Below are 25875 nucleotides of genomic sequence, written 5' to 3'. Positions count from 1 at the left end.
ACGGTTTTGTGTCAGGCAGTGGTGGGTTGCTGCCAGGAAGTAACTGATACTCTGGGATGTTGACTTATTCTCATAAAAATGCAATTTGTCATAATATGTTTTCAAAGCCTAGATACCTTGAAACTGCAAATACAATTCCCATCACAAAAGGACTCATATGTGCATGACAGAGAAGGGAATTTAAAAAAAAAAATCCATACGTTAAGTATTATGATGATGCAGGATCTAAGATCTCTTGCTCACCAGCAGCTTAGGTGATGTGGTTATTCTTCCACCCTGAACATCTGCTTGAACATTATTTTTAGCTGTGAACATGATCTCTCTGTCACAATTCTAATAACTTCCAAGCTGGAAGGAGAAAGAGTACATCTGTTCTTTACTCCAAAAGCATGAGGTAATACAAACATTTGTATGAAAAAGACTTGAGCTAGGTGAAGCTAGAGAGGAAGCAGACATCTTTACACATTCTTTGGGACAGGTTTTTGCCTGCTACAAGGCAGCAAGATTACAGTATTAAATTATCATCTTTAAAAAACAGGTTGCCACAATATTTTGTTCAAAAAAGTTAAAACAAGCTTTATTTTAATCTTTTTACAAATCAGATTTGTGTACAAGGCAAAACATCCCCCTATAGTGGTAGCATTCTACATCTCCTCACAGCATCTGCGGCCACTTGCGCTACCCTAATCCTGAGATATGGTCAAGAAGCCCTAAAATATTGAGGAAGGCCAAAATGTATCCTTTCAATCACTGTTGCTATATTCATCTCAGTTTGGGAACTAAGAAAAACATTACCCAGTTCTCAGTCAAGAAAACAAAGTATCTACAAGCCAAACACCCTAGATACTTACCTAATTCCCTGCTGTCATCTGGGTATACCAGCAAGAGCACTTGGGGAGCAAGCCAAGAGATGCAACTATGCAAGGTTACTTGTTAACACTGCAAAACATGTTGAAAAACTGTAACATTTTTGATACCTTCAACTCCTATTGTCTTCGCAAACTGTGGTTAATGGGTGGACTAAACTTATATATCCTATAAATTATTTTTTAAGTTCTCTACATTGTGTTAAATTACAAAAGCAAAAGTTTAATATACTCTGCTTCCTTTCACCATGAAGTTATGGCATAGAAATACATTTAAAAGCTTATGAAAGGCAACAGCAGTAAGACTGCAGACATACAAAGTCCTGTCAGCAATACTGAAGACTACTTGAACACCCTCATTTTGACACGAGTTTTTATTTGTCATTAACTGACATTAAAAAATAACTTTTAAAAAGAAGTTAAGATAGTGAAAAGATATAGGTTTTTTTTCTTAGTTTTACACCATTTAAAAATAAGTTACATTATATATTATGGCTTTCTCATTTAGTGGAGGAATGCCACCATGACTTTAAGCACTTGATGTTTTAACTAATTAACTCACCACGTTCGCAGACTTCCCTTGCTTGAGATTTAATGATTCCACGAAAAGAAACCACAAAATATTAGTGAGAAAATTAAGAAGCCTTCAGAACAATTTAAGTAGCAAAAAGCACTTCTATAGAAAAGATTTTTCAGAGGAATTTATAATTGAACACTAAAAAATTTAATTTCATTCTTAAATGAAATTAAATTGACATTTTAATTGAATTTAATCTCTTGGCATTAAAAAAAAAGGCCAAGATAAATTTCTCATGAACTTCAGCAGGCAGGATTTGATACCAAGCTTCACTTCAGTGCCCTTACACACATCTATGATAACATTACAGTACTGAAGTAATAATATCTCCTCGATGCCATTTGTTATGTGAATCATACACTTAAGACACTAGTTACGTTTGGTGTGCAGCTGACCTCAAAGAAAAAAGGCTGCAATAATGCTAAACCACCGTCAAAACTGTAACACAGCTGCTCAACAGTAAGTATGGGCCACAATGTATAAAAAAAACTGGGGGGTGAGGGGGGATGGTGCTTAAACCACAGACTGAAAGACCACATTCACACAGTGTTATATTATATGGCTGAATATACTTATTTTTTGAAGTCTAAGGTTGCATTCAAACTGGGCAAACTATGACAATATCCAAACGTGGGAGTAAAAATAGATTTCTAGATTTGTAGCTGAAGTCATAAAACTCAAACCTCACTACGCAGTTGAAGTAGTGTTTGCAACAAAGTTCATGGCAGACAAGCACAGATTTCAGAGTTACAAATATAACAAGCAAGGTGACGGGCACTGAGTTTGGGACTATTTTCCAACTTAGTTTTCACTCAGGACTGAAGAGTTGCCAGTTGAGTAAGATTAACTAAATACCGTAGGTTCCGTGTCATGCAGAAGATGAGCCTTCTCTCTCCTTCTCCAAGAAAAGTATCTGAAAGGCAAGCTACAGTGCTTGTTTCTGATAGCAGTAAAACACAGAAACAGACAGAAAAGTCGGTATATCAAAAAATTCTTATACAAAACGCATCTGTCCTATTTTGGTTTTGCTTATAAAAAGGCACTTCGCGTATCGCTAAAACTCTGACAAAGTAGTTATCCTTTCAGCTTTCTCTATTCGAAGGATGTATTTCAAGACTGTTAGCATGCCTAGGCAAACTTTCTTTACACGGCGTTTATCTGTTACAAATCTTATCATTACACTTAGTATCTTACACCATTCAGAAAAGATTCACGTTCAAGCTAATAGCAGGTCTTCATACGATACTTCAGCGATGACGGATGATCTGTCACAAGCAACGCACCACATGCAGCAACTTCATGCTAACAAAGTTAGTGATGGGAAGCTTTCAGAAGTGAGTCCTCAGTCTTTTGTTTTCCTCTCGCAGTCTCTCAATTTCAGCTACTAAGCTTTCATTTACAGAATATCTTTCAAGTAAGGCATGCATTTCATTCTAGAGAAAAGAAAAAAAGCCCCAGTAAGTAGCTATACAGGATTTTTCTTCCCATCCATTTTCATATCCCTTTTGAAAATTAAATAACCTGAATAATACTGCTTTTAAACTTCTGGTAAGAAAAGTAATTTTTTTTTTATATATACAGTATTTTGATTATTAATACATTAGTGAATATTTTATCAAAGTCTATTTTGCATTTCTTTAGGATGAGAGTCTGCTAATGCAGGTTCCATTAAAACATTCAGTACTGAGACAAGGTCTTTTCAATGCAGATCAAAAGAACAAAGTTTCACAGAAAGAAGTTAAAGGACACAGAACATGGCAGCACGCACGTGTTGTAAGTAAAGCGTTCTATATAAACTCCATCTACCCCCTACTTACTCCAGCTCTTGGTCCTTTATGAAGGACAGCTAAACTTGCTTCCCTTTTGTCAAAACTCCTGAAATATGGAATTGATGATACCTACCCACTATATATGTTTAATTATTAAACAAAATAGTTTAACAGATTCCGTTTCATAATGTTTTCTCCCTCCTTCATATCCCATCTTCACTTTCTTGTTCTTAATAAGCAAAAATTGATTTCCAGTTTTGACAGAATAGCTGTCACACTTTGGTATTACTAAAAGTAAGAACTGTTAATACACTCTTTATACATACCAGCTGCATATGGAACTGTTTGATCATCTCCACTTGCAAATTCACAATATCTCGATGGCATGCTTCTCTAGGGAAAGAATTAGAGAAGGATAACAATTTTATTTAGGAAGCAGCAATTATCTCCAATCCTGAATAACCAGAACTCTACTTCTTCACCTTTGTGACATTATGAAATATCAGCCTAAAAACATCTAAACCACAAACCAGACTCCTCTACCAGTTATTTTCTGGAAGATTTTTCTCTGGATATTAACTTTGGTTAGGAACTTTTCCATTTACAAACAGAAATATATACATGGTGATATCAAGATGGCTTTTGGTGTCACTGGTCTGACAAAGTAAGGTACTTCTTAAATAGTCACATATGGATCACACTCCTTTCCTAAAACATACGGCACATACAAAAGGGAACATGATCTTCAATTTCAGTTTCCATGTGTTGTTGTGCTGCAGAACTCCTACTTAGAGGCAAAACATTTTCCTCATGTATTATTAAGCACAGATGCCAGCTTAGAGCCCAGAAGCGCCGGTTGTCTCCCAAAAACACAAAGCTCAAGAGACGAGTGGTTTTTTCAACAAATAAACTGTGAGAAACACAATCTCAGACTCCAGATCACAGACACTGGAAGTACAGATCTACCAATTTATTTTCCAATAGTGAGATGCCGAAAAACAAACTTTAAAGAGAAAGGAAATGCAATCCGTAGACTGCATTTTAAACCATGAGAAAGTTTTAAAATCAGATGTGCAATTATAGCCAAAAATCCCCAGTAGAGTTTTACAACAGGACATTCTTATTTAAAGACATTTAGTAACATTCAGTGTATCCTTCTGTCGAAAGATACAGATATCCATAGCATACTGTCCTCCTAAGATAGTTCCGTGTTGCTTTTTGTCATCAAGACAGCAATACCTCCCCTGCCCAGCAATCCTTTCCACCCCTTCTCTGTGTTTGCTACAGGTTTTAGGAAAAGAGAGTGACTCTGTGATTCTTACAGAGCCCTTCCAACTCAAGACATTCTATGAATCTGCGATTTACAGCACAAAAACCTTTTTATGCAAAGCTTTGCCAACAGAAATACACAAAGTGATTTACCCTACGCACGCAAAGCAAACAACCATCAATCAAAGCCAACACAAATCAACTGTCCAACAAATCAACTGTGCTCTTCACAGTACCAACTTTAAGAGAACAAATTTCTCCTACTAGGAAGACATGAGCTGGAGAGGGAGAGAAGTCAGCACAGGTCTCCGTGAAAGCAGTGAGGACCTCATTATACAGATAAATTTACTGTTTGAGAAGTATTCAAACAGTCACTCTGGAAATATGTTAGCAAAGCCACACATATTAAAAAAAAAAACTTTAGACATCAATCTAATTAGGCACTCAAGCTGATCAAAAGTCCCATAGTTAGATTTTCAAGAGAAAGGCTATTCATGGTGTCATCTCCTAATGTGAGTAAGAAATACGCTAAAGAAAATGTTAAAATATCTTACTAAGAAAACATGTCATTGAAAACAAAGTGTTCTGCAAAAGTATCAGTACCTGAAGTCATCCAGTGTTTCTTGTATCATATTCTGAATGAAGTTTATTTGGATTGATGTCAGAGGTGCATTTAGTCTGCTACTCCCAATGGTTTCTACTATTTTTTCTGACAGTGAGTTAGCAACTCCAGTAGTGACAGGTGAAGTTATCTTTGGACCTTTACAATTAACAAGAAATATATAAAAACACAGATTTAGAACAAGTTTTTTCGAGGGCAAATACAGATGTTCTAAGAGGGCTAACTGGATTTACAGGAGAATCCAGACTGAGTGTTCTGTTTTAATGTTAAGTCCATTTTATCAGGTTTCACAGCAGTTCACAATCAACCACATCTACAACTGGGCTAAAAAAAAAAAAACCCACTAAGAAAACCAATCAACTTACTTGTTGAGGTAGTACCATTTACTGCTAGATCATACGCAGGATGGGCCTGAATACTCTTCACTAGTCGCTCATTTGTTTCAAGAGTTTTTACAGCAGTGGATGCTGGTGGAGGACTTAAAGATCCAGATTCTGGACTGACTGAGCTCAACTTTGAAAGCTGAAAATCAAAATCAAAACCACAACCCTACTTATTACAATTATCTAATTGCACTTGAAAACTAAGTTTTCGGGAATGCACTGCTTTCAAATAGCTTTGGTTTTAAGAAACTACTGATAAATAAATGCTTCTCTGCTTCTAGTAACACAGCTTAAACATTGATTGCTTAAATGTCTCACAGTTGCCTCAACTGCAAACACAGAGAAAGGAGTGCAAAAAGACCAGCACTCTTAATTTTCACATCAAACATCTTGAGTCAAAGTTATAAATATTATTCCTAGTAAACTCAGACCTCTCAAAATCAAAACTGAAGGAGCCAGAATCTCAGCAGAATAATGTCAAAGGTATCTCAAAAAAGAATACCTGCTTTAAGGCTTCTTTAGTTTCTTGTTTTCCAAGATTCATCTTTTTAGAGTCAGTCTCTGGATGTTCTTCCTCTTCTTTAATTGGAGATCCCACTAGTGCATGCAATGGGCTAGACCGTATCCCTTGTGCACTACTGCCCACCGGGTTTCTTTTTACTGGAAAGGCAGTGGTGAGCTGTGGGAGAAAATCCAAACCTGAAAGGTAGGACTGAAAATCCAGACCTAAAATGGGGAGGGAAGGGTGAAACACACAAATTTTAAAAGAGAAAAAAGAAGGAAAAGAAAAAAAACATAATCCCACAAAGAAATGATAAAAAAAAAAGCCCACGCATCCACAAAAAAAAGAGCTCACCCAAAAAACACATCCCACCAAAAAAGTGAATCCCCAAATTCTCTTTATGCTGTCACTGCCTACATGAAAGTAACAAACTAAGAGAAGCCTCCATTCACCACTACCAATTTCCTACAAGGAAAACAGAATCACTTTAAGACCGTATTTGTGATTTCCCATCATTCCTGCTTGCACCATTTGGTAGCCTTCTATGGTACGATGACGTTAGCGTAGAAGAACGAGTGTAGGCTTCCAGTGACCACAAAGAAAAACATACTGAGAATATCTTTACCATCTCCTTTTCCTGGAGGATCTTCATTTGCTTTAGATGCAAGAATATCTACAAAATAGCAGAACATACACTGTTCTTTAATTACGTGCATATTTATGAAGTTTTCATATAATTGTATTCAGTTAATAATTAAAGATAGATTAAGAGACCGAGCGCACACAAGCCAAAATGTAATGCCATGCAGATTATGTTTTTTTAAACAAATTTCAGTATTAGCAACTTACCATCTCTGACGGGAGAAAACACATCTCCTAAACTACTTCGACCCAAGTCATCAAAATTATTTAAATCTCCACTTTTCCCATTATCTGTTTCTTTAGACGGAATCACATCCAAGCTGCAGCTATGAGGAAGGCCTTAAAAGGACAATAACACTCAGTTAGTAAAATGGGAATTCACAGAAGTGAATTGAACTGCTAATATAACCACCCAAATAATTTTCCACAGATTACTATGCTTTAAAAACTGGATCGGGAGTACAAGCAAGATGTTACTCCGTCCTCACCAAACTCTTAGCATTAACAGTGCCTCTATTTCGCTTGAGACCTATGCAAAATGCATTATTGCTGGTCAATACAACAATAGATCCCCTATGAATAAAATGCCTATAAATACAAAAGCTTTATTTAGTAGCTACTTCATTAAAATTAAAACAGTTCATAAACGTATAGCCACTTCTCTGTGTGGGATCACTTGGTGAAGTGATCCAAATATAACTGTATGGATGACTACAATTAATCACATTCAAGCAAGTGCACAAACTGGGAACTGAGTCACATTTAAGATATCACTTTTAAATATATTATAATGCATTTTCCACTCTATATGTGCTGGTTGTGAGGCATGTATAGGACAACATTTGTTAGTTAAGTAAATACGCGGCACTATGAGTCAAATTAGAAGCACAATATCAACCTGTGTCACAGTTTACAGAAGACTTAGGTACATGGAAAAAGCTGAATAAAATGGGAAGATACCTTTTGGGTATGCTTACTAGTTCACTGCCATCTAAATGTAGGAATGAGCTAAAGTGGTGGATGGCCATTCAATTGAAGCCCATGGGAAGTCTGCTCAAAGCATATACAAACTTATCACATTCTGAATTACTTTACACTTTTGGACTCTGTGACAAATTGAATACATTTTGGTTTCTGTGACAATAAGCTCCAGTCCACTTACAAGTTGTATGAACAGGCGGTTGGTTGGTTGGTTGTTTTTATTTAAATATGCTATTAGATCACTTCATTGAATACTCCTTATTTCTACAAAGCTAAAATCTATCCTCTTGGTTTAGAATGTTTTCCACAGGAAAAAAACAATGCCATTTGCGGTCTCTCATCCACTCCCATTTTTAAGTTTGAAAACCACATCTTCCTAAGTATACTTACTTTACTTTCCAAGCTGAACATTTTGCTTCAGAAAACATGCTTTATTTGATAAGCCTTTATTTTCTTAGAACATTACCTTGTCATGAATGGTCCTATTTAAGGGGTAACGGTCATCACACTTTCAAAGTGTAATGACAATAAGAGATAATAAGCCATAGATTTTTTTACCTTCAACAAAATTTTCCACACTATACAGTAACGTTGATTAGCAACTCCTCTTGACTACATAGGAATCATTCTACTTCACCTCACAATCCATTGCGTGCCCAAGGGAGGTCATTAATACCTGTCCCTGCGGACTACAGAGACTTATTGCCTAATTAGTGTTGCTAAATGTATTTCTTCTTATTTAAAAAGTGTGGGGAAAGTGCTGTTGCTTTAAAACAGCTTGAGGAATCTCCAAGAATCAAACTAGCAGTTACTGATGTGACCATATTTTAAGAACTCCTGAATTAATTAAATTAAGAGCACATTTCACACAGTGGCAGAATTTTAGAATAACATTTAGAATTCTTACCAAAAATACTTGTTACTCAGAAGCAAAAATAGCAAGTACAGTTATACAACTAATCATACTTACAACTATATTTAACATTTTCCTGTCTTGTGACATAGGAATAATACTGGGCAGTTCTCACTTGGATTTTTGTTTTGCGGGTTTGTTTTGTTTTTCCTGTGCATGTGTTTAGTTACAGTTTAGTTTAGTTATTTGATGAGGTCTGTTACCCCAATTTATTAATAGAATTGCAAATCATCAGCTCTGGATTCCATACAGACTTTGTGACACAAAGTACATTATGAACATAAGGATAATTTGCAAGAAAGCAAAACACAGAAGAGTCCCACAGCGTCACCATGGAACCTTTTCCTTTAAGATTTACACATAAACAAGTAGTCTAAAATTCTGGACTTGAAGCAAGAGTTTCTGAAGTAGGACCTGATTCATTTCTCACAGTCCCAAAGCCTGTCCAGTGCAGCAGGGGAAGCTGAAGAAGGTACAGATGTGCATGCATATACATTTACTTCTTTGAAATAAACACCCTTCCCTCAGTGTCATTTTTCTACTGTAACAGCCAAAGCATGAAATATTCCTTCTATCTTCCACGCTGTATCAAATATATAATTTATAAGAGTAGGAGGAAGACGCTACCTGTTTTATCCTGAAGAACCTCTCCCCCTTTACTCTCATTTGTCAATGTCAGATGGGAGGAAATAGCTGCCGATGCCTGAGAAGCTAGATTTTTGGTGCCAGTATTCGGAATTCCTGCAAGATTACTGCCAGCTTTGACTTCTATTCTTTTGGACACAGGTTTACTTGAAGAACCCTTAAGGTTAGCCTGAGGAAAAAAAAGAACAAAGTAAGAGAAGTTTTTATCTGTTCAATTAGAAGTAAAAATATAAGCCGATATTCTTTCTGTTTCAAAACACTAAAACCAGTTCAATTCGCAAAGTCTACCTAGGAGATGCGTCTTCACAAATAAAAATACATATATCTTAATGTAATTTCAAAGAACGTGGGAATCTTCCGCATTATTATAAGAATTCCGTATGGATATGCATGAGAATAGCAATAGAACTGAAGGTGACAATGGAGTGAAATGGTACTAGCCAATTTTGATCCTAGGTTTAGACATAGGAAAAACAAGAAATTACATTATCAGCGAGTAGAAATTGCAATGGGATAGTCAACCACCAGCAGCAAGCGAGCTGGAAGAAGAAGAAAGTCTTGGAGCTGTTAAAAAGAAAAAAATACACTTCAAACATTCTCTCCCACCTCCAGTGAATTGGCATTTGTGTTCTTTGGATCAAGTAGAGCCTACTTGGTTCTTGGAAGAACCTCTTAAGCCTTCTATACTATTTAATCAAATTCTCCACAGGCAAAATACTTCAAGCTGGGCTGCTGTGTGTATTCCCCTTAAGTAAAAGAGGCTAGTACAGATCTTTGTGCTACTGTCTGCAAATCCATTTAAGATGCCACAGACTGATCTGCAATGGCAACATATTCACACCAGGAAGTTTAAGATTAAAGTTTCACTCATTTCTACATTGAAAATTCGGAGAAAGACAACGTCATTAACATTCCCTTGTTCACATGAGACTGAGTGATTTATACAGTTCTTATTTCCTCATTGTATGAATCACCTTTGCTGGCATTTATAATGCTTAGAAATTAATTACTAACATTTCTCAGATCTTAAGCTTACCTTTTGCTTTTATTAATCTACACACTGAATAATAGAAAGGAAAATTTTTTGGGTTTTTTGTTTTACCTTGGAAAAACTGCTGCTGAACTGAAGACGTATGCATGTCACGCAGCCTTTGTGAGCAATAACTGTTTTCACTGGTGATGTCAGTTTCCTCAAGTCATACTGGCAGATTTTTCCCCGGGAACTTCCTATAGTCAAAGTGGTACCATCAGGCATGAAGTTCACTGTCGTCAGAGGATAATCTGCTACTATTGTTGTCAGTAATCTTCAAACGGGAGAAAGAACAGGAGAAAAGCTGTTAGACTTCTTCGCCACAGTGTTAATTTTTATGATTAGACTTTTCAAAACAGAGCACCGGTTAAAAAATAGCTTTAAAAATTCAACAGCAGGTCAGTAGTTCCACTTCTCCAGTGCCAAGTAAACGCAGTGAAATACCTGGTTTAGACATACTAAGTGTTGAAGTTTAACCAATGTTGAAAAACTGCATGCACTCCAAAAGATTTATCTTCATAGCAACAGTTTTGACACAAAGATTTACTGCAATTGTCATTTCCAGCAGCAACCACACTGCACATATCCTTTAGTTTCCCAAGTCTGTCACTTCTAACCTCCCCACAACTCTAGGAACAACTTCAGGTCCACGTTTGAATCCTTCTACTAAACCCCTCCAAGCTACGGCCAAACACCTGCTTTTATCCAGCTAGACTAAAAGCACACTCCACACTAAAACCAAAGTCCCATGAAAACACTTGCTACCCCATCCTCTTACTTCACATCCCCATCACCTGCTTTTTCATCCAATACCCCGTCCATATTTAAGGCTCAGCAGCTCCGTGCACCTTACAACAGCTGTGTCTTGTATTGCAAACTAGAAGAGCAGGCACAGGTGGGTGCAGGTCCTCACAGGCTGTACTGGCCACCATAGAAGCCCACTGCCCTCCATCAATAAGAAAAGCCCATATATAAGCAATTGCAAGTGGTCACTCATGCAGCACTTCAATTACTTCCCATTTTAATTTAACAAAAAGCAGAAAGGGTTTTGGAACAGGTTTTCCAACAGTAGTATGTCAACCACTTCAACCACTCTGAACACGCTCTGAATTAAATATTTAATGTCATAGCTGGATGTGCTTTTTCAGCTCATAAAACGTTCACGTCCAACAAAAATCAAAGGTCTTTAACGCACTCACTTTTTACTTGAAGTGTCATAGAGATTAATTCTTTTATCCAAACCTACAGTTACAAGGAGCAACTCATTTACTGGAGAAAAGCAGATTTCTGAAGCTGGTGCTTTATGAGTGTTTTCAAAATTACGATACGGGTTCTGAGTATTTACATCCCACAGAGTCACATTTCCACTGTCAGAAACGCTGCCCAACAAGGATTTCTTAAAGGATGAGTATTTCAAGTGTCGAATAGGCTGTAAAACAGACACAAATTTTAATACCATCATTAGGCATAACTAAATTACTTTAAGCACACGCATTAGAAGTACAGACGTTAAGCTAAATTACTCTACGAAGTCTGGCCACTCTGCACACACAAATGAATAGTTCATTTTGCATTATAATTCCATTCTTACAGACTGGGGGCAGCATGTGCCCTGATCAGCAAAATGAAGGACGAGAAAAAAAGAAAAACTGGAAAAGTTTCTTGATTTTGAATACGTAAGAGGTCAACATATACATCACAAAAAAAAAAAAAAAAAGTTAAGTTTAATTCCCCTCCACTGATTATGCAAGTATAAAGGTCCTGCAGAAGAAGAGACTTCACCCTATGAGCTAGGACCTCGAAACAGGATAATATGTCTGGCTTAATCATATGCAGCCTTGCTTCCACCGGATAATGTAATATAGCAACTTACCTGTATTTCAGAAGTGGATAAGTATTTTGTTTTCACCATGTTGCTTCACAGGATGCCTCAAAACCTCACTGCACTAGTATTAAGTTACAATACTCGGTCTCTAGCTCAGTTTTATTTATGGCTCATTTGCACTAAATTCACTGCAGTGACAGCAACACCCTTACACTTAAGCTGTTCCCAGTCACCATCTGTCAGTCTCCTTGCAGCTCTTTCAGTTTGAATCTCCTGAACATGGACAATCAAAAATTCATATGATTATCAAAACAGTTGCCACTGCCTCTACAAAAACAGTAACAGTTCCTCTGCATAGTGTAAATGGTCTTCTGATGCATCTTAGATTGCATGTTCTTTTTTTGTGATCCTCTCTGTTTTGGTTGCTCATTGCTGTTTTATCATAGAATTGCTTGAGTCGGAAGGAATCTCTAAAGGCCATCTGGTCCAACTCCCCTGCAATGAACAGGGACACCTACAGCTGATCAGGGTGCTCAGAGCCCCTTGTCTCCAGGGATGGGGCATCCACCACCTCTCTGGGCAATCTGTGCCAATGCCACACCACCTTTGCGGTAAAAAAAACTTCCTTATGTCCAGTTTAAATCTCCCCTCTTTTAGTTCGAAACCATTTCCCCTTGTCCTACTACAACAGACCCCACTAAAGAGTCTGTCCCCTTCCTTCTTACAGCCCTCCTCTAGACACTGAGAGGCCACTCTCAGGTCACCTCGCAGCCTTCTCTTCTCCAGGCTGAACAGCCCCAGCTCTCTCAGACTGTCCTCATAGAGAGGTGTTCCATCCTTGGGATCATTTCTGTGGCCCTCCTCTGGTCATGTTCCAACAGGTCCATGTCTCTCCCCTACTGAGGACTCCACATCTGGATGCATTACTCCAGGTGATGCCTCATCAGCACAGAGCAGAGGGGCAGGATCAACTCCCTTGCCCTGCTGGCCACGCTACTTTTGATGCAGCCCAGGATACGATTGGCTTTCTGAGCTGCAAGATCTACTAGCTCTTGTCCAGCTGCCATTCACCAGTACCCTCAAGTCCTTTTTGTCAGTTTTATGATCAGTAAGTCCTCTTCCTTGGGAATTTTCAGGATTTTTGTATACTGACACAATCCTCCTTCTTACAGGCATTGCCTTCCAGTTTTGTCTCATTGCAGTTCTGCTTTTTGTATCATAACCATTACTAAAAATATTAAACAAGGTTAGCTAATGACAACCAAATCAAATTCCTTCAATATTACCTACTGTTTTACTTCCTACAGCCAATTTCTTACCCATCCCTATTCTTCTTCTAAGCTCCATCCTCTCTAATATTTTCTCCAAAGGCACAAATTCAAGTGCTTCGCTCAAGTCCAGACAGATGAGAGCCATCATCTCGTCTGACAACGCTCTCACAAAAAGAGCTATTCTACTTTCTAGCATAATCCTCATCACAATGCACTGTACTAGCCATTATTTTATCTTTCCTCTCCATTTTACTGGAGATATTTGTTGGATTGTATGCCTCCAACAGAATTTCTAGCACTTGTACTGCATGCCTCCCTGGAAGCCGAGGTGCTGAACGAAGAAGTGGTGCCCTCAACTGTGAATTCAAGTAAGACAGAATATGACTTGATGTAGTTAACGTGAACCGCTACCAGACATGATGGAGACATTTTTCACCAGCATCTTTCAGTTTATCTCTATAGAGTAAATGAAGTACGCACATGATCTACGTGGGAAACATTTCTATCCCTCACAGTTCTCCATCTTATCCACCTTCAAATCCCTTCCTTACTGCCCTAGCATCTGCTCATGTTCCATGTTTGCCTTTTTCCATCCTCCTGCCCACCGGTTTTACTCTCTCAGCTCCCCTCAAATCTGCCTTGTTATCCTTTCAAGCCTCCCATTTTCTTATTTTCCCTCTCTCATGCCCAGTTCTCGTGTCTTTTGTATGAAATACCTTCCCCTTATTATCTCTACTCCACACTTCTCACTGAAGTCATCGTACTTCCTCAGTGCAGTTTCAGTACAACCTCTGTTGCCAGAAGATGTGTGAGGTGTGAGGAAAGCTCCCGCTGGCTCCTCACTGTCACCGATCAGGTCAGCAACAAGCTTCTCTGGCATTAATGCAACTGCTAAATCACACTCAAGGAAACAAGAGGCTTAAATTTGTGGCTGAAACTCAAACACACTTAAGTACATCTCTGAATAGAAGCAGGCGTCTGTTTTCTAAGCTAGCAGGAAAAATCATTTCAAGATTATTTAGAATGCAGCAAGTGTTTGTTAAGAGCCACTTTCAGGAGCTAAACCTGCCGAGGCTACAAGGAAAGGAGCAGCTAAGAGGAAAACTTCATACTTCAAGCGCAGCTCCTGGTGATTCCTGGGAATTCTGCACGCACAGAACTTCCATACACGTTCTTAGCACAAGGTGCTGAACTGGCAAAGAAAAAAGGAAGCCCTCTTCAGAACATTCCACCAGTCAGCGTAGCACAAAGCATGCACGTCTTTTTGCCTTAGCTGTGACTGAAGTAGATCTTCTGTAGGAAATGAAAGTACATTTTACCTTCACACTTCACAGTAAAACAGCCAGGCTAGGAAAAGCGCGCTTCAAAAAACAGTCAGCCCATAGCTGAGGACTGCTCGCACTCAGGGTTTTCCACTGTTGGAAAACAAATGACAGGCTCAAAACTAAACACAAAATAGACCAGTGTTATCGACCATCTCATTTAAAGATAAAGAAACTACACTACCTCCTTTCACCTTAGTGAGCCTTGTAAGAGAGAAGGCGGCTGTAAACCCAATTGATAGTTTAAAGAGCTGAAGGCTATTTCATTATATAAGGTGACCAAAACTCATCACGCCTCTTTACAGATCAGCCAGCTGATCAAACAGCTCAGCTAAATCCCGTTGCTAGGAGAATAGCACAAGGCAGCGAAGACTCGAACAATCATTATGCTTCAAAACAAACTTTAATTCAACCTCACAACAGCAAGCAGATAAGAATCTGGTAGTCTTAATGAATACCAACAGCAAAGACAAATTATGGGATCTGCAAACAATTCAGTGTAAGGACTGAACTCTAAGAAAGCACAAAGATGTTTCTAAATCAAAATCAATTAATAGAATATAGGCCAATACTCATTTGAAAAGAGTATTGTTTAAAGTCACAGAAAGCACAGCAACCTTGGGCCATTCTACTACTTGTAGAGTCTATACAATTACAGAAATTAACTGGCAAGGCAACTACATTCCACCACACGGAATCAAACAGAGACAAGCTCGATTTTATAAGGTTAGTCTGACCTCACATTCCCCAGCTGTAAAAAAGTTACTAAGGAGTGGTGACCCCTACTAAGCCAGACAGCTTCGCCAAGATCAAGCAGAACAATACACCGTGTATCTATTCAAGCTGACTCTCAGAAAACTGTGCCCCTAAACTATAAATCAAGTAGAGGCTTTTAAAATTTCTTTAACGCAATTACTCGAGTCTTCATGGATTTGCTTCACTGCGCAATCCCCTGCAAGTATCAATTAAACTCCCCAACAAAAATAACACTTTTTTGCACAAAAGAATGGAGATCGTTATTAGGACACAAGATAAGCTGATAAACCGGGACACCCAAGTAGTCATCACATTACAAAATTACAGCTCAATTCCATTTTAAATTAAGACTGCAATCAAATAACTGCCCCGGTTTAAAACATGTTAGAGGCCCTTTAGAAAGCGAACAGTAGCTCCGTGCCCGCAATTACTTTGATTTAACACTTCAGAGATCTTTAGCCATCTTAAAGGTCACTCGACTTTGCAGTAGGCCTCTTGATTTCATCTGCCAAAATAGCTATTCACTGCATCACTTACTCCTAATCACTTCTTGGTGGAAAGAGTAGAATCTATCAAACAGGTTGATGCAAATCATCCTCACCAGAACTTCTTTAATTTTCCAACTAACTAGCAGAACAATCCCCACTCTAGATATTCATCTCAGCCTTTTAATCCACCCATGGATATTCCTGCAGTCCCTGTCTCACATCCGTGTTTTTCACAGCAACAATCAAATCAGAAAAATGAACTGACTAGACAGATGGATTTTTAAGATCAAGCCAAGCATGAAGTACAATTTTGCTCCAATATAGGTATGAGACTACGGTGATGGATCAAAGATACTGCAGCACCTGAAAGTAGGGTTTGAATTTAATGGAGATTTTTCAACAAAAATACACCACAATCTTCGTGACGCTGTAAAGCCATAAGACATTCTTCATCGAGTTATATTGCTCAGGCTAGAGAGGAGAAAAATTTAACTTCCTACTCCGTCTGCCATCTAAGACTAAAAAATGCTGTTGCAGTAACAGAAAACTATGGCACAACTTCAGTACTCCCCACTACAAAGGTCCCCACCCGGGGCAGCTCCTAGCTCTATGAAAGCGACTCAATAAAATAAAGAAAATCAATGTCCAGAGCACAAGATCTTCATTGCTCCTGAGCTAAAAATCACTTTGGAACATCCAGTGGGACAACAGAGCTCCTTCACTACTGCGGAAGCCCTGATACTCTAATGCCACTCACTAATTCTGCAATGTTTTCTGAGTCTGCAAAAAGGAATTGCAGTGGAAACCCTACCAAGGCCGTTCAATAGTACATCTGTTTTGTATTTGTCTTTCACAGTTTTCCTTCAAACTAGTCATTCAAAAAAATCTCACTTAAGTACCTAAGTAGGTAATATAAAATCTCAATGCTCTTACTCTGTGAGCAGCTGTGCAATTTTAATCTCCAGATTAAATAAACGTATTATTTCCAAACATAGGCTTACATTCTCCTCTGCTGTACAGATGGCTCTGTTCAGCTGTAGATCTGATTAATTTGGATAAATCAGAAACCAGACTACCTGGTCTGTTCATGGCAACAACAGACATTGAGCAGAATATTGAAATCCTGCTTTGGTATGTAAAGCTGACTATTTTTTGTTCAGTCTTAAGATGCATAGAAGTTAGTTCTTGAGGCAGCAGAGCCTGCAATACAAAATTTGCTGTAAACTGTATAAAGGTACCTCCTGCGTGGAAAAATACAGATCGTGGCCTGAACGGGTGACTAGCCTGTGAGAAAGAGCTCATGTTAGCTTGAGAATGCAAGAAAACTGCCTCTAGCTTCTGCACACAGCTAAAGGAAACTCGCTTATGAGAAACCACTCTGGAGCTGTAAACAAGTCTCTCTGCTTTCTATGAATGACCTTGCTTATTCTGATACACGATGCTTTATTGTCTCCTGCTACTATATCTAGGGCCATGGCACTGAGGGGCTGTGCAGACATCTTGCTGGCCTGCTGCCACCACTACCTGCAGGGGGAACAGCAGGGCGGGCACCATACCAGCACAGACCATCAGCACCAGCAATAAGGGTTTGGCGGAGACACTACCAGCCCCCAGTAACGGGAGTACCCTTCCATTAAAGTGCTGGCTGTTCACCTGCCTCTGTGTACTGTCTTCAGGATCAGTAAGCCTCAGGCAGAAGCACTGGAGCTTCTGCATTACAGTTGGTGTAGCAGGCAGTCCTGAGGAAAGTAATACGGGCAAGGGGGAGGGAATTCCTCTGCTAGAGGGAATTCCAGATCTGCAGGGCTAATCCCAGGGTGTAAACGGAACTCCATGTGGTACGCAGTCATCCACGTAATAGAGAAATTGAGACTGTCACGAGAGTACAAGGACGCTCCAAAATCGCTAAGGGAAGTCGCTGCAGTTCTACAAACCAACAGGATATCTGCGGAGCCGAGAAGGGAGAACACTGAACTGGACCTGACTCAGAAAGGGCAGACCAACAACTGGCAATCTGGCATTACACCACCTAAGTTTGCACTTCCATGTTATCTATTATTTAAGGCTAGATTACACAGAGGTCTGTTTTTCCTTCTCATATTGATACACACTTCAAGTGTCTAAACACTACATGCAAATTTAAGCTTCACTCACAACAGTAAGTTAACAGAGCACCTACCTGACTGCTGTTATACCCAAAGGGAGTACTGGATAAATTGGTGGTAACGCTGTGTAGGATTATTTCACCACTCAATGATCCAGAAGCAATGTAGCAATCATTCCAATTATATGCAACACATGTAACTTCATCTTTATGATCCTGTGGAAGAGGGTAGGAGAAAAAAGGTTAAGACACTCAGAAAAGAATGTAGTTTTTTTTTTTTTAAATCACAGCTGTGCTAGATCATCTTTAACAGCGGTCCTAAATGAGGGCAAATCATCTACTGAAGGGATCATGGAAATATATGCATAATTGAACATTATACATTTCTTACATTATAGCAATATTTAGAGAATTCATATTAGATCAGTTATAAAGAGACAACCAGCCCCCAGTTTTGCAATTACATTTTCACACAACAAGTCATGCTTGACATTAGCTCTACTACAGTATCCTACAAATGGTGATAAGAGAAGGGGCAACAAACTAAAAGAGGGGAGACTTAGGTTAGATGTCAGGGAGAAATTACTCAGAGGGCGGTGAGGTGCTGGCACAGCTGCCACGAGAGCTGTGGGTGCCCCATCCCTGGAGGCATCAACGCCAGGCTGGATGGGGCCTGGGCAGCCTGAACTGGAGGGGCTGGAGTGGATGAGATCTGAAGTCCCTTCTAACATAAGCCATTATGTGATCCTGTGAAATACAGAAGCATCTTCTTGGTTTGAAGTATCAGAAGCAGCAATTATCCAAAACACAGCCCTTGGAAAAACACCAGAGAATATCAATATAGACTCTCAAGATAAGAAGTCTATTCTGAAAATTTTAACATAAGTTATTATAGACTCGTACCCCCAAGTCATCAAGTTAAGCATGATTATTAAATTTGCAATTTACCATATGTAAAAAACACAAAGTTAAATAAGACACACAGGCTCCTACCTATGAACTTGATCCTACAGACCCGTGACAGAGAAAGCGTATTACTACAATTGGCAACAAGTTCTAGAAGTCATGTAAGCTCCAGCCCCTCTCCAGCCAAGCTTACCTTAAGGCTACGGTGAACCCTTCTGGATTTGAGATCCCAGATATTAACGGTGCTATCAAGGCCTCCACTGGCAACATACAAAGAATTGGAACTTAAGCTCACACATGTCTGTTTCGCCTGACAGAAAAGGAGGGAAAGGAAAAAAAGTACGTTAAAGACAATTAAGAGACTTATTCCAGACTGCTAACAAGCACAATGATGGTGTTTGCATCTTCATGAGTACACACAGCCCCACTGACTGATGGAACTATTGGTACACCACACTCATTGCCAAACATGAAGCATTTCAAATCCAACCCAGTATGAACATATGTTTAAATATTCTAATTAACAAACTCTCCAACGCTGCATTCTCCTACCACCATTCTAAATTATTTGAGCACCTTTTCCTTCAAAACATACTTTCCCTTCAAATTAGAGCTCTCTAAAGTACAATCATAGGCTTCTATCTGGGTACAAACTCTTTAAAAGAAATTGCTAAGTTTAGGGAAAAAAAACCCTTTGAATATTAAGAAGTTGTCTAAGTCGTGTACTTCACATTCCCAAAACATGACAGAGAATATTAAAGCAGCAAACCCCCTAAGTCCACAAAGTGCTTCTTTTTAAAATAATCACTGAAGCAGCAGCTTTTGAAAAAAAAAAAAAAAAAAAAAAAGAATGTCAATCTCAGCAATAGACCTACAGCGAGGACAAATTATTCAGTTCTATCACGTTGAAAATTCATTTTTAAGTTCCTGGCATTTGAAGAAAAAAAAACAAAACACACAAGTCCATCTAATTATTGACATGGTTAAACTGGAAACGATCGCACTGGGTTCCCGTCAGATTTGGTGGAATCTCCGTGACAAACTCTCCACCTCTGAAAGCATTTGCTCTTCACACCTTCCAGAAATTCCAATGTAAATGAGCATTACAAGAGCTATCTAAGGAGAACAATTCGAATGATTTAGAATACAAAGAAGTCGTTGCAGTAATGCTGTCAAAACCAAGTCTGGCTTTCTGAAGAGTATATAGTGCCACATGTCCACTGTACATAGGCTTCAGAACTTTGAACTCAAATTAAATTGATAACCAACGTGCAGAAGAGATGAGATGCAAACAGTACACGAGATGGGTTGGACACACACACACACACGTCATACTTACTCCTTCAGCTACTTCAAAAAGTGGAACAGGTTTACTTTTACAGCTTGATACAACGATTTTATCCCCAGCAGCAGAAGCACTGACCAGGAAGCTATCTTAGTGACAAGTTATGGACAATAATCACATCATACTTTCAATCAATACAAGCAACAGTGAGTTTCCCTTACTGAACAGATAACAGATGGTCTAAAAATCTGAAGTACTTCACCTTGAAGGGGCCTAGAAATAGAAACATAAGGCTATTTAATGAGCTTCCACTAAGAAGCTCTCACAGCATCCGCAGCACTTGCTTCCCAATACAAAGCACTGCAATTTCTTTCGGAGGAGAAATATCTGGCAGATATTGTTTAACAGCTCTTCCCTGCTAAGGCAGCTCATGCAGCCTGCGTTTCTTTTTAACCCCACCACCCCAAGTACAAGCTCCTTTATCACTGGAGTTCAGAGAGACGTCTGCTGCTGCTAGCAGAATGAACTGAAAGAGCAAAAGAATTGAACAAGTCCTGCTTATGATAAATGTTAATTAAACCAGTTTGTCATATTGTTCCTGGAGTACAATGAATACGTTTGCTAGTTTGTCTCTCTCTGTATGGAGAGGGGGGGGAAAAAAAGGAAGAAAATACCTTTTATTGCACTAAGTAGGTCAAAGTGCTAAGAAAGGCCTTCAATATACAAATACAAAGTAAGGAAACTGGCTCTGCACCCTACTCCAAACTATCTGGGTAATCACTCAGACCTGCATCCCCTACATCTTCAGGCACCCATTGTGATTCTGTATTTGCTTATTAAGAACACAGCTTATTTGTCTGGATTTAACACCACAGAATCATTAAGTTGCAAAAGGCCACTACGATCATCTAGTCCAACCATAAGGATGCTATGCAGTGGTGACTACTCTTTCTTTATTTCAAGACATTTTACCTTACAGAACTATGCAGAAGAAAACCCCACTCTTTACACCTAAGAAGCATATGGAGTAGAATGCTCTGTTTGGCTCTGGAGGCAGGGGTAAAGAAAAGAACAAAGAAGGACAAACAGAGTGTCTGTAGCTCGAGATTACTTAACAACAGCCATAGACATCTAGAGATGTGAGTGTATATAAACACAGTATATATACATACACACATAACGCTTGTACGCATAAAAATACAAAGAGCTTGTTTCCCTCCCCTTCCTGCTATGCTTAACCACTGCCTACATAGTAAGGGGTGAGAGCAGATGACAGTTAGAGCATTATGTTTTTTCTCTCTACACACAGAATTTTACTGCACCAGCAAATGAGGTTTTTTCAGCCTTGTCAATAAATCAAGTGCTGCCTTGAAAGTTAAAATTGTAATCAACTTGTGAAAAAACAAATTAATAAGTTCTACAGTTGGCTGGCAAACCAGGCGTATCACCATCATTAAATACGTGCTAACCTCCTAAAGGAGGATACACTTCTCCAGAAGCCTTTACCAGCATGAGTTTATTTTGTAAATCATTTCAGCACAGAGAACAACAGCATATAGAAGTTTTTTCACACAGTTCAGTCCGACATCAGGCCTGTCATTTACAGATACCATAAGACAAAAGAAATGCAGTGCTGTTTTGCAGAGGACCCACAGAACTGAGGCTGATAAGCTGCAAAGGATACTATTGCTGGCCCAGCACAGAGAGCTGACGGGATGCGGAGATGTATGCGGGTTGAACTGCTCCACCACAGTTAGAGATGAGGAATCCCATATCTTAATGTCATCTCCTGATGAAGCAAAACGTATGCTTTCCTGCATGGCTGCACCTATTTGGAAAAAAATATAAATACATTAAAAACATACAACAGGTCGCTTTACAAGTCGAGAACAACCCCACCTATGCCATTCAATACCGTTTCCTTGAGAACAAGGTAATTTACTAGGAGAGTGGCACTATAAACTTCTTTTCAAGACAGCTTACAAAAAAAAAAAAAAAAAACAACCAGGGAAACCCTCCTTGCTGCTGAGCTGGGCTGCCTGGGAACCAGGGCCTGGCCCGCCAGTCCCAGCCCAGTTTAGTTTACTCCCGTTTATTCGCCACCCGGGTAACTTCAAGCACCGGTAGCACGCACGCACCCGAAGATGCCCCCAGCCGGGAGCTCTCCCGGGAGGCTCCCGCACGGCTTCAGCCCACTGCTCCTCCCTCACTAAGAAGAAACAGACCAGCAGACCCCAGGCCCACAGCTCCAACCCTCCCCAGGCGCTCCTGAGGACAAGCTCTAGCCCCGCAGCCCGCAGCCCGCTGCCCACCTGCCCCGCCCTGCCCCTCCCGGTTCGGCGGAGCCTCCTCAGGGCCCGGGCCCGGCACAAGGCGCCGGCAGCGCCGATTGGCTCAGGAGCCGCTGCTCGCGGTTCTCTCCGGGGTCCGGCGCTCACTGCCGACCAATCAGCGCCGCCGCGCCGCGCGGGCCGACTTTCCGCGCCGTGTCCAACTTCACAGCCCGTCCCAACAGCCCTCGCGCGCCCCCGCCTCCCGCCGCCGCTACGGTGGCCCGGAAGGGGCGAGGAGCAGCCGGGCGCGCTCCCGCTCGGCCGTTGGCATGGGGCGCGCGCGGCGGGGCGGGGCTGGCGGTGTCCCGGCGCTGCGCGGGCAGGGTCCTGGGGGAGGCGGCGCGGAGCCCCTCACTGGAAAGTGCGGGGGAAAGCTGGAGCTCGTTGGTGTTAAACTATAGAGCATCCTTGCTGGGTTAGCCTTGAGGGATACCAAAGTAAGAGTGAAAGTTGGTCTTGGAAGTAGGGTTAGACGTGAAAACCAGCGAAACTAAGTGTTTCTGCACAGATCTGGTTTCAAACAAATTTTCACCTTCTTTCCACACGGCCCTCAGAATTGCTAGGGCCAAAATGATTCCCTTTGCTGATAGTTTTGATTCACCAAGTTCATTTCATTCCCATTCTGTATAAATGAACTCAGAAGGGGGAAAATCACATCACTGTTAAACAAAATACTCTTATCTCTCTACAGCAGTTAGATCACATCTTTACTGCATCTGGTCATCCACATTAACCAATAATTAGTCCTATTTTACATCATCTGTCCCTGTGTCTTCTCAGATGCCTGATTGTTACGGGACCCGCAGCACTCCTACATTCTATCCCCAGCCCACCTTCCTGTATTCAGATGCTGTTAAGCTGGACGTGTTTGGTTTCTAAAGCCCGTTCTTGTTGTTCTGTGTGCCCAGTGAGAAGAACCCATGACCGCCAAGAAGCTGGGAGATTTGTCTGTCAACTTTTTACTTTGGTTGCTGGAACGTCCTCTTTAGCCCTGGATGTGTGGCCATGAGCCCCAAAAGTGCCCTGACTTTCACCTTCCACCCAGCTGTGCAGAGGACAGCCTGGACAGACCTCAGAACCTAATCCCTCATCTTGCCACAATTCCTTCGATGGCATATTCTGTTTTTCCACTTTGTGACCGTGAGATTTTTGCTCTAATTCACTTCAATGCATACTTTTTTTTTTTTCTTTTCACATTAAGTAGATTCCTAAATCATGCTGACATGGTAGACAAATGAGAATAATTCTAATTATCTCTGGTGTTTCAAAGTGGAAAATTAAATTGCACTGGTAAATATTTCACTTCTGCACTTGCCTCTGGACCCTTTCACCCACTCTGTTTTAAAGATAAACCTATGCTTCATATTTTCATTTCTCTCATTTGATGATATACTCAGTATCTGTAACACAAAGAGGATCTTTGGCAAACATAAATGGAACTCTTTGCTGGCTTAATTAGTTCAGCATATTAGCCTGTAATTCCAACAATTAATTCTAGTTCCATCATTATTCATGTTTAAAATCTTTTTTCTTGGATTTGACTGAAAGCAGTTTTGGAAACAAATGACTATCCTTTTTACACTGCGTCTAAATTTCCTAATAACTTCAATTCACCACCTCTTTAATTCAAGGATCTGAAAATATTTTCCAGATGTCAATGCAGAAAGCTTCAAAATACACGGCGATGAGGGGATTACTGTTATCTTCCCATAACGAAACTGAGGCATAGAGTGGCTCATTACCGGGATTATTCCATTAGATTGATGTCTTCCAAAAACTGGGTAAATACTGATGCCAAACAAAACACGAAAGTGAGCTGGAGCTGTAGTGGAAATTAAAAGCCAGTCACATACAATTGAATAAATCTGTGTGAAATTACTAATTTCCACATCATAAAATTAATTTAACCAGAAATAATTCCAAGTTGCTGGATAATTGTAGGTGCGAGACAGATCCTACGAATGCCATGAATGTGCAAGCGGCAATATCATTTAAAAATATATCAAAAGAGAATCTGAAAAAATGAAATAGTCTTAAAAAAAAAAAAAAAAAAAAAAAAACACACCTGCAGACTTGTCAGTGTGAAGCTCACTGTTCAATTTCAGTCTGAGCCCCGCCACAGTCTGGGACATGCAGTTATTCACTACAGGTCCAGAAGCTGTTTTTGTTCTCTGTTTGCTTACTACATTCAGCTCACAGAACAGAAAATACCAAAGGAATGAAAAGGAAATACTGCTTTTACTTTTCTTTGGTTCCCTGTAGGATCCATCCTGTGCATCATCCTGGGGATGCACAGCAGATAAAATGCCATGCATTTTGTTGTCCTTTCAACTTGTACCCACAGTACTCTCTCTTCACTTGCTCTGTCCCACAACTCATCAGATCTGAAAATACTATCAATTCCTTTTACAGATGTGGAATGGAGACATCTTTCAGCTGCAATGAAAAGAATTCACAGGCAGGACAACTGTTCAAAGCTGCCAAAAGCAATAAGCAGACCTTCCGCAGGGGTGCGTGGGGCCTACAGTGGAGCAGGCCTTGGGCAGCAGAGGGCCCTCCTGACCCCCCTGGCTGTGAAAACAACCAGGTGCCTTCCCTCTCCTCTATGTTTTTGGAGACAGTGAAGCAGAGAAGTATTCCATAGAAATTTAACCGAGCACAACATTGACACTGTTATTCTACTCTAACACGTCGAAAACTTCAGCCTGCATTCAATGCTAAGGAAAAACCCACCTAGTGTAATAGATAAAACAAGAAGTGATTTACTTTGCTATTAGCTCTATACTTTTTTTTTCTGTGTAATTACTGGAGAAGTTTAAATGCAAGCTTTCTTTCTTACAAGCATATTTTAAACAAAGTTTAATTCTATGCTTAAAGAAAAATGTTTTCTCCAATATTTCCTTTTGAAACCTGCACTGAATACTTAATCCTGCATTTCTGAGAGTAAAAGCTGCTGCTATGGATACAGTGAGGTCAACTTTTCATCATTATTTTACTGTGCAGTGTTAGAGGAGATGGTAAGATAACATTTTTTGTTTCCAGAAAAATATCTTAAAGTGTGACATATTTTAAATGCATATGTAAAGCATTTCATTTAATATTTCTCTTTTTAGTATGAACGTAGGAATTAGAACAAGGACCAGAGTGGCAGTACTGAAGAAACACCTTGTCTGCACTGGAACGTTACTTCCATTTTCACCTGACGCTCCTGCTGTGTTTTACAAATATTCATTAGGCTGCACAAAAGTCCTATGATAATCCTCAAGGTGACTCAAAAAAAAAAAAAAAAAAAAAAAAAAAAAAATTTTTTTGATTGAAGTAAAAATCCAGACAAAATTTGTGCCAAATGAAAATGAAAAGAAATTTCTGAACACTTTTCATGGGCA

General features: G+C 39.7%; 1 protein-coding gene and 1 long non-coding RNA gene across 6 annotated transcripts; one reads left to right on the top strand and one right to left on the bottom strand.

Annotated features, from left to right (window-relative positions):
* NEDD1 (neural precursor cell expressed, developmentally down-regulated 1) lies at positions 551–22617 on the bottom strand. 4 transcript variants are annotated; one of them, XM_021393115.1, is made up of 15 exons: positions 22469–22617; positions 21841–21984; positions 20211–20301; positions 19065–19181; positions 18041–18181; positions 11399–11628; positions 10272–10473; positions 9152–9338; positions 6838–6969; positions 6614–6661; positions 5989–6212; positions 5469–5625; positions 5085–5241; positions 3539–3605; positions 551–2876 (listed from the first exon to the last, which is right to left on the bottom strand). In XM_021393115.1, exons 2-15 carry the CDS (start codon positions 21927–21929, stop codon positions 2772–2774), a joined length of 1947 nt encoding a protein of 648 aa, XP_021248790.1. In that variant the 5' UTR covers positions 21930–21984; positions 22469–22617; the 3' UTR covers positions 551–2771. The 4 variants fall into 4 exon arrangements, with proteins under 4 accessions (XP_021248790.1, XP_021248660.1, XP_021248721.1 ...); XM_021392985.1 differs by having other exon boundaries at positions 20211–20305; positions 22469–22616; XM_021393046.1 differs by lacking the exon at positions 22469–22617 and adding an exon at positions 22295–22432 and having other exon boundaries at positions 20211–20305.
* Positions 22755–25781, top strand: LOC110397216. Of its 2 annotated transcripts, XR_002437659.1 has the most exons (4): positions 22756–22926; positions 24141–24270; positions 24902–25506; positions 25603–25781. It is a non-coding gene; the product is annotated as an uncharacterized LOC110397216 (long non-coding RNA). The 2 variants fall into 2 exon arrangements; XR_002437645.1 differs by having other exon boundaries at positions 22755–22926; positions 24902–25781.

Source organism: Numida meleagris, chromosome 1, assembly GCF_002078875.1.
Source record: "Numida meleagris isolate 19003 breed g44 Domestic line chromosome 1, NumMel1.0, whole genome shotgun sequence".
Classification (NCBI taxonomy): domain Eukaryota; kingdom Metazoa; phylum Chordata; class Aves; order Galliformes; family Numididae; genus Numida; species Numida meleagris.
The sequence above is the reverse complement of the archived record's forward strand: the minus strand, read 5'-3'. Positions and strand labels throughout refer to the sequence as shown.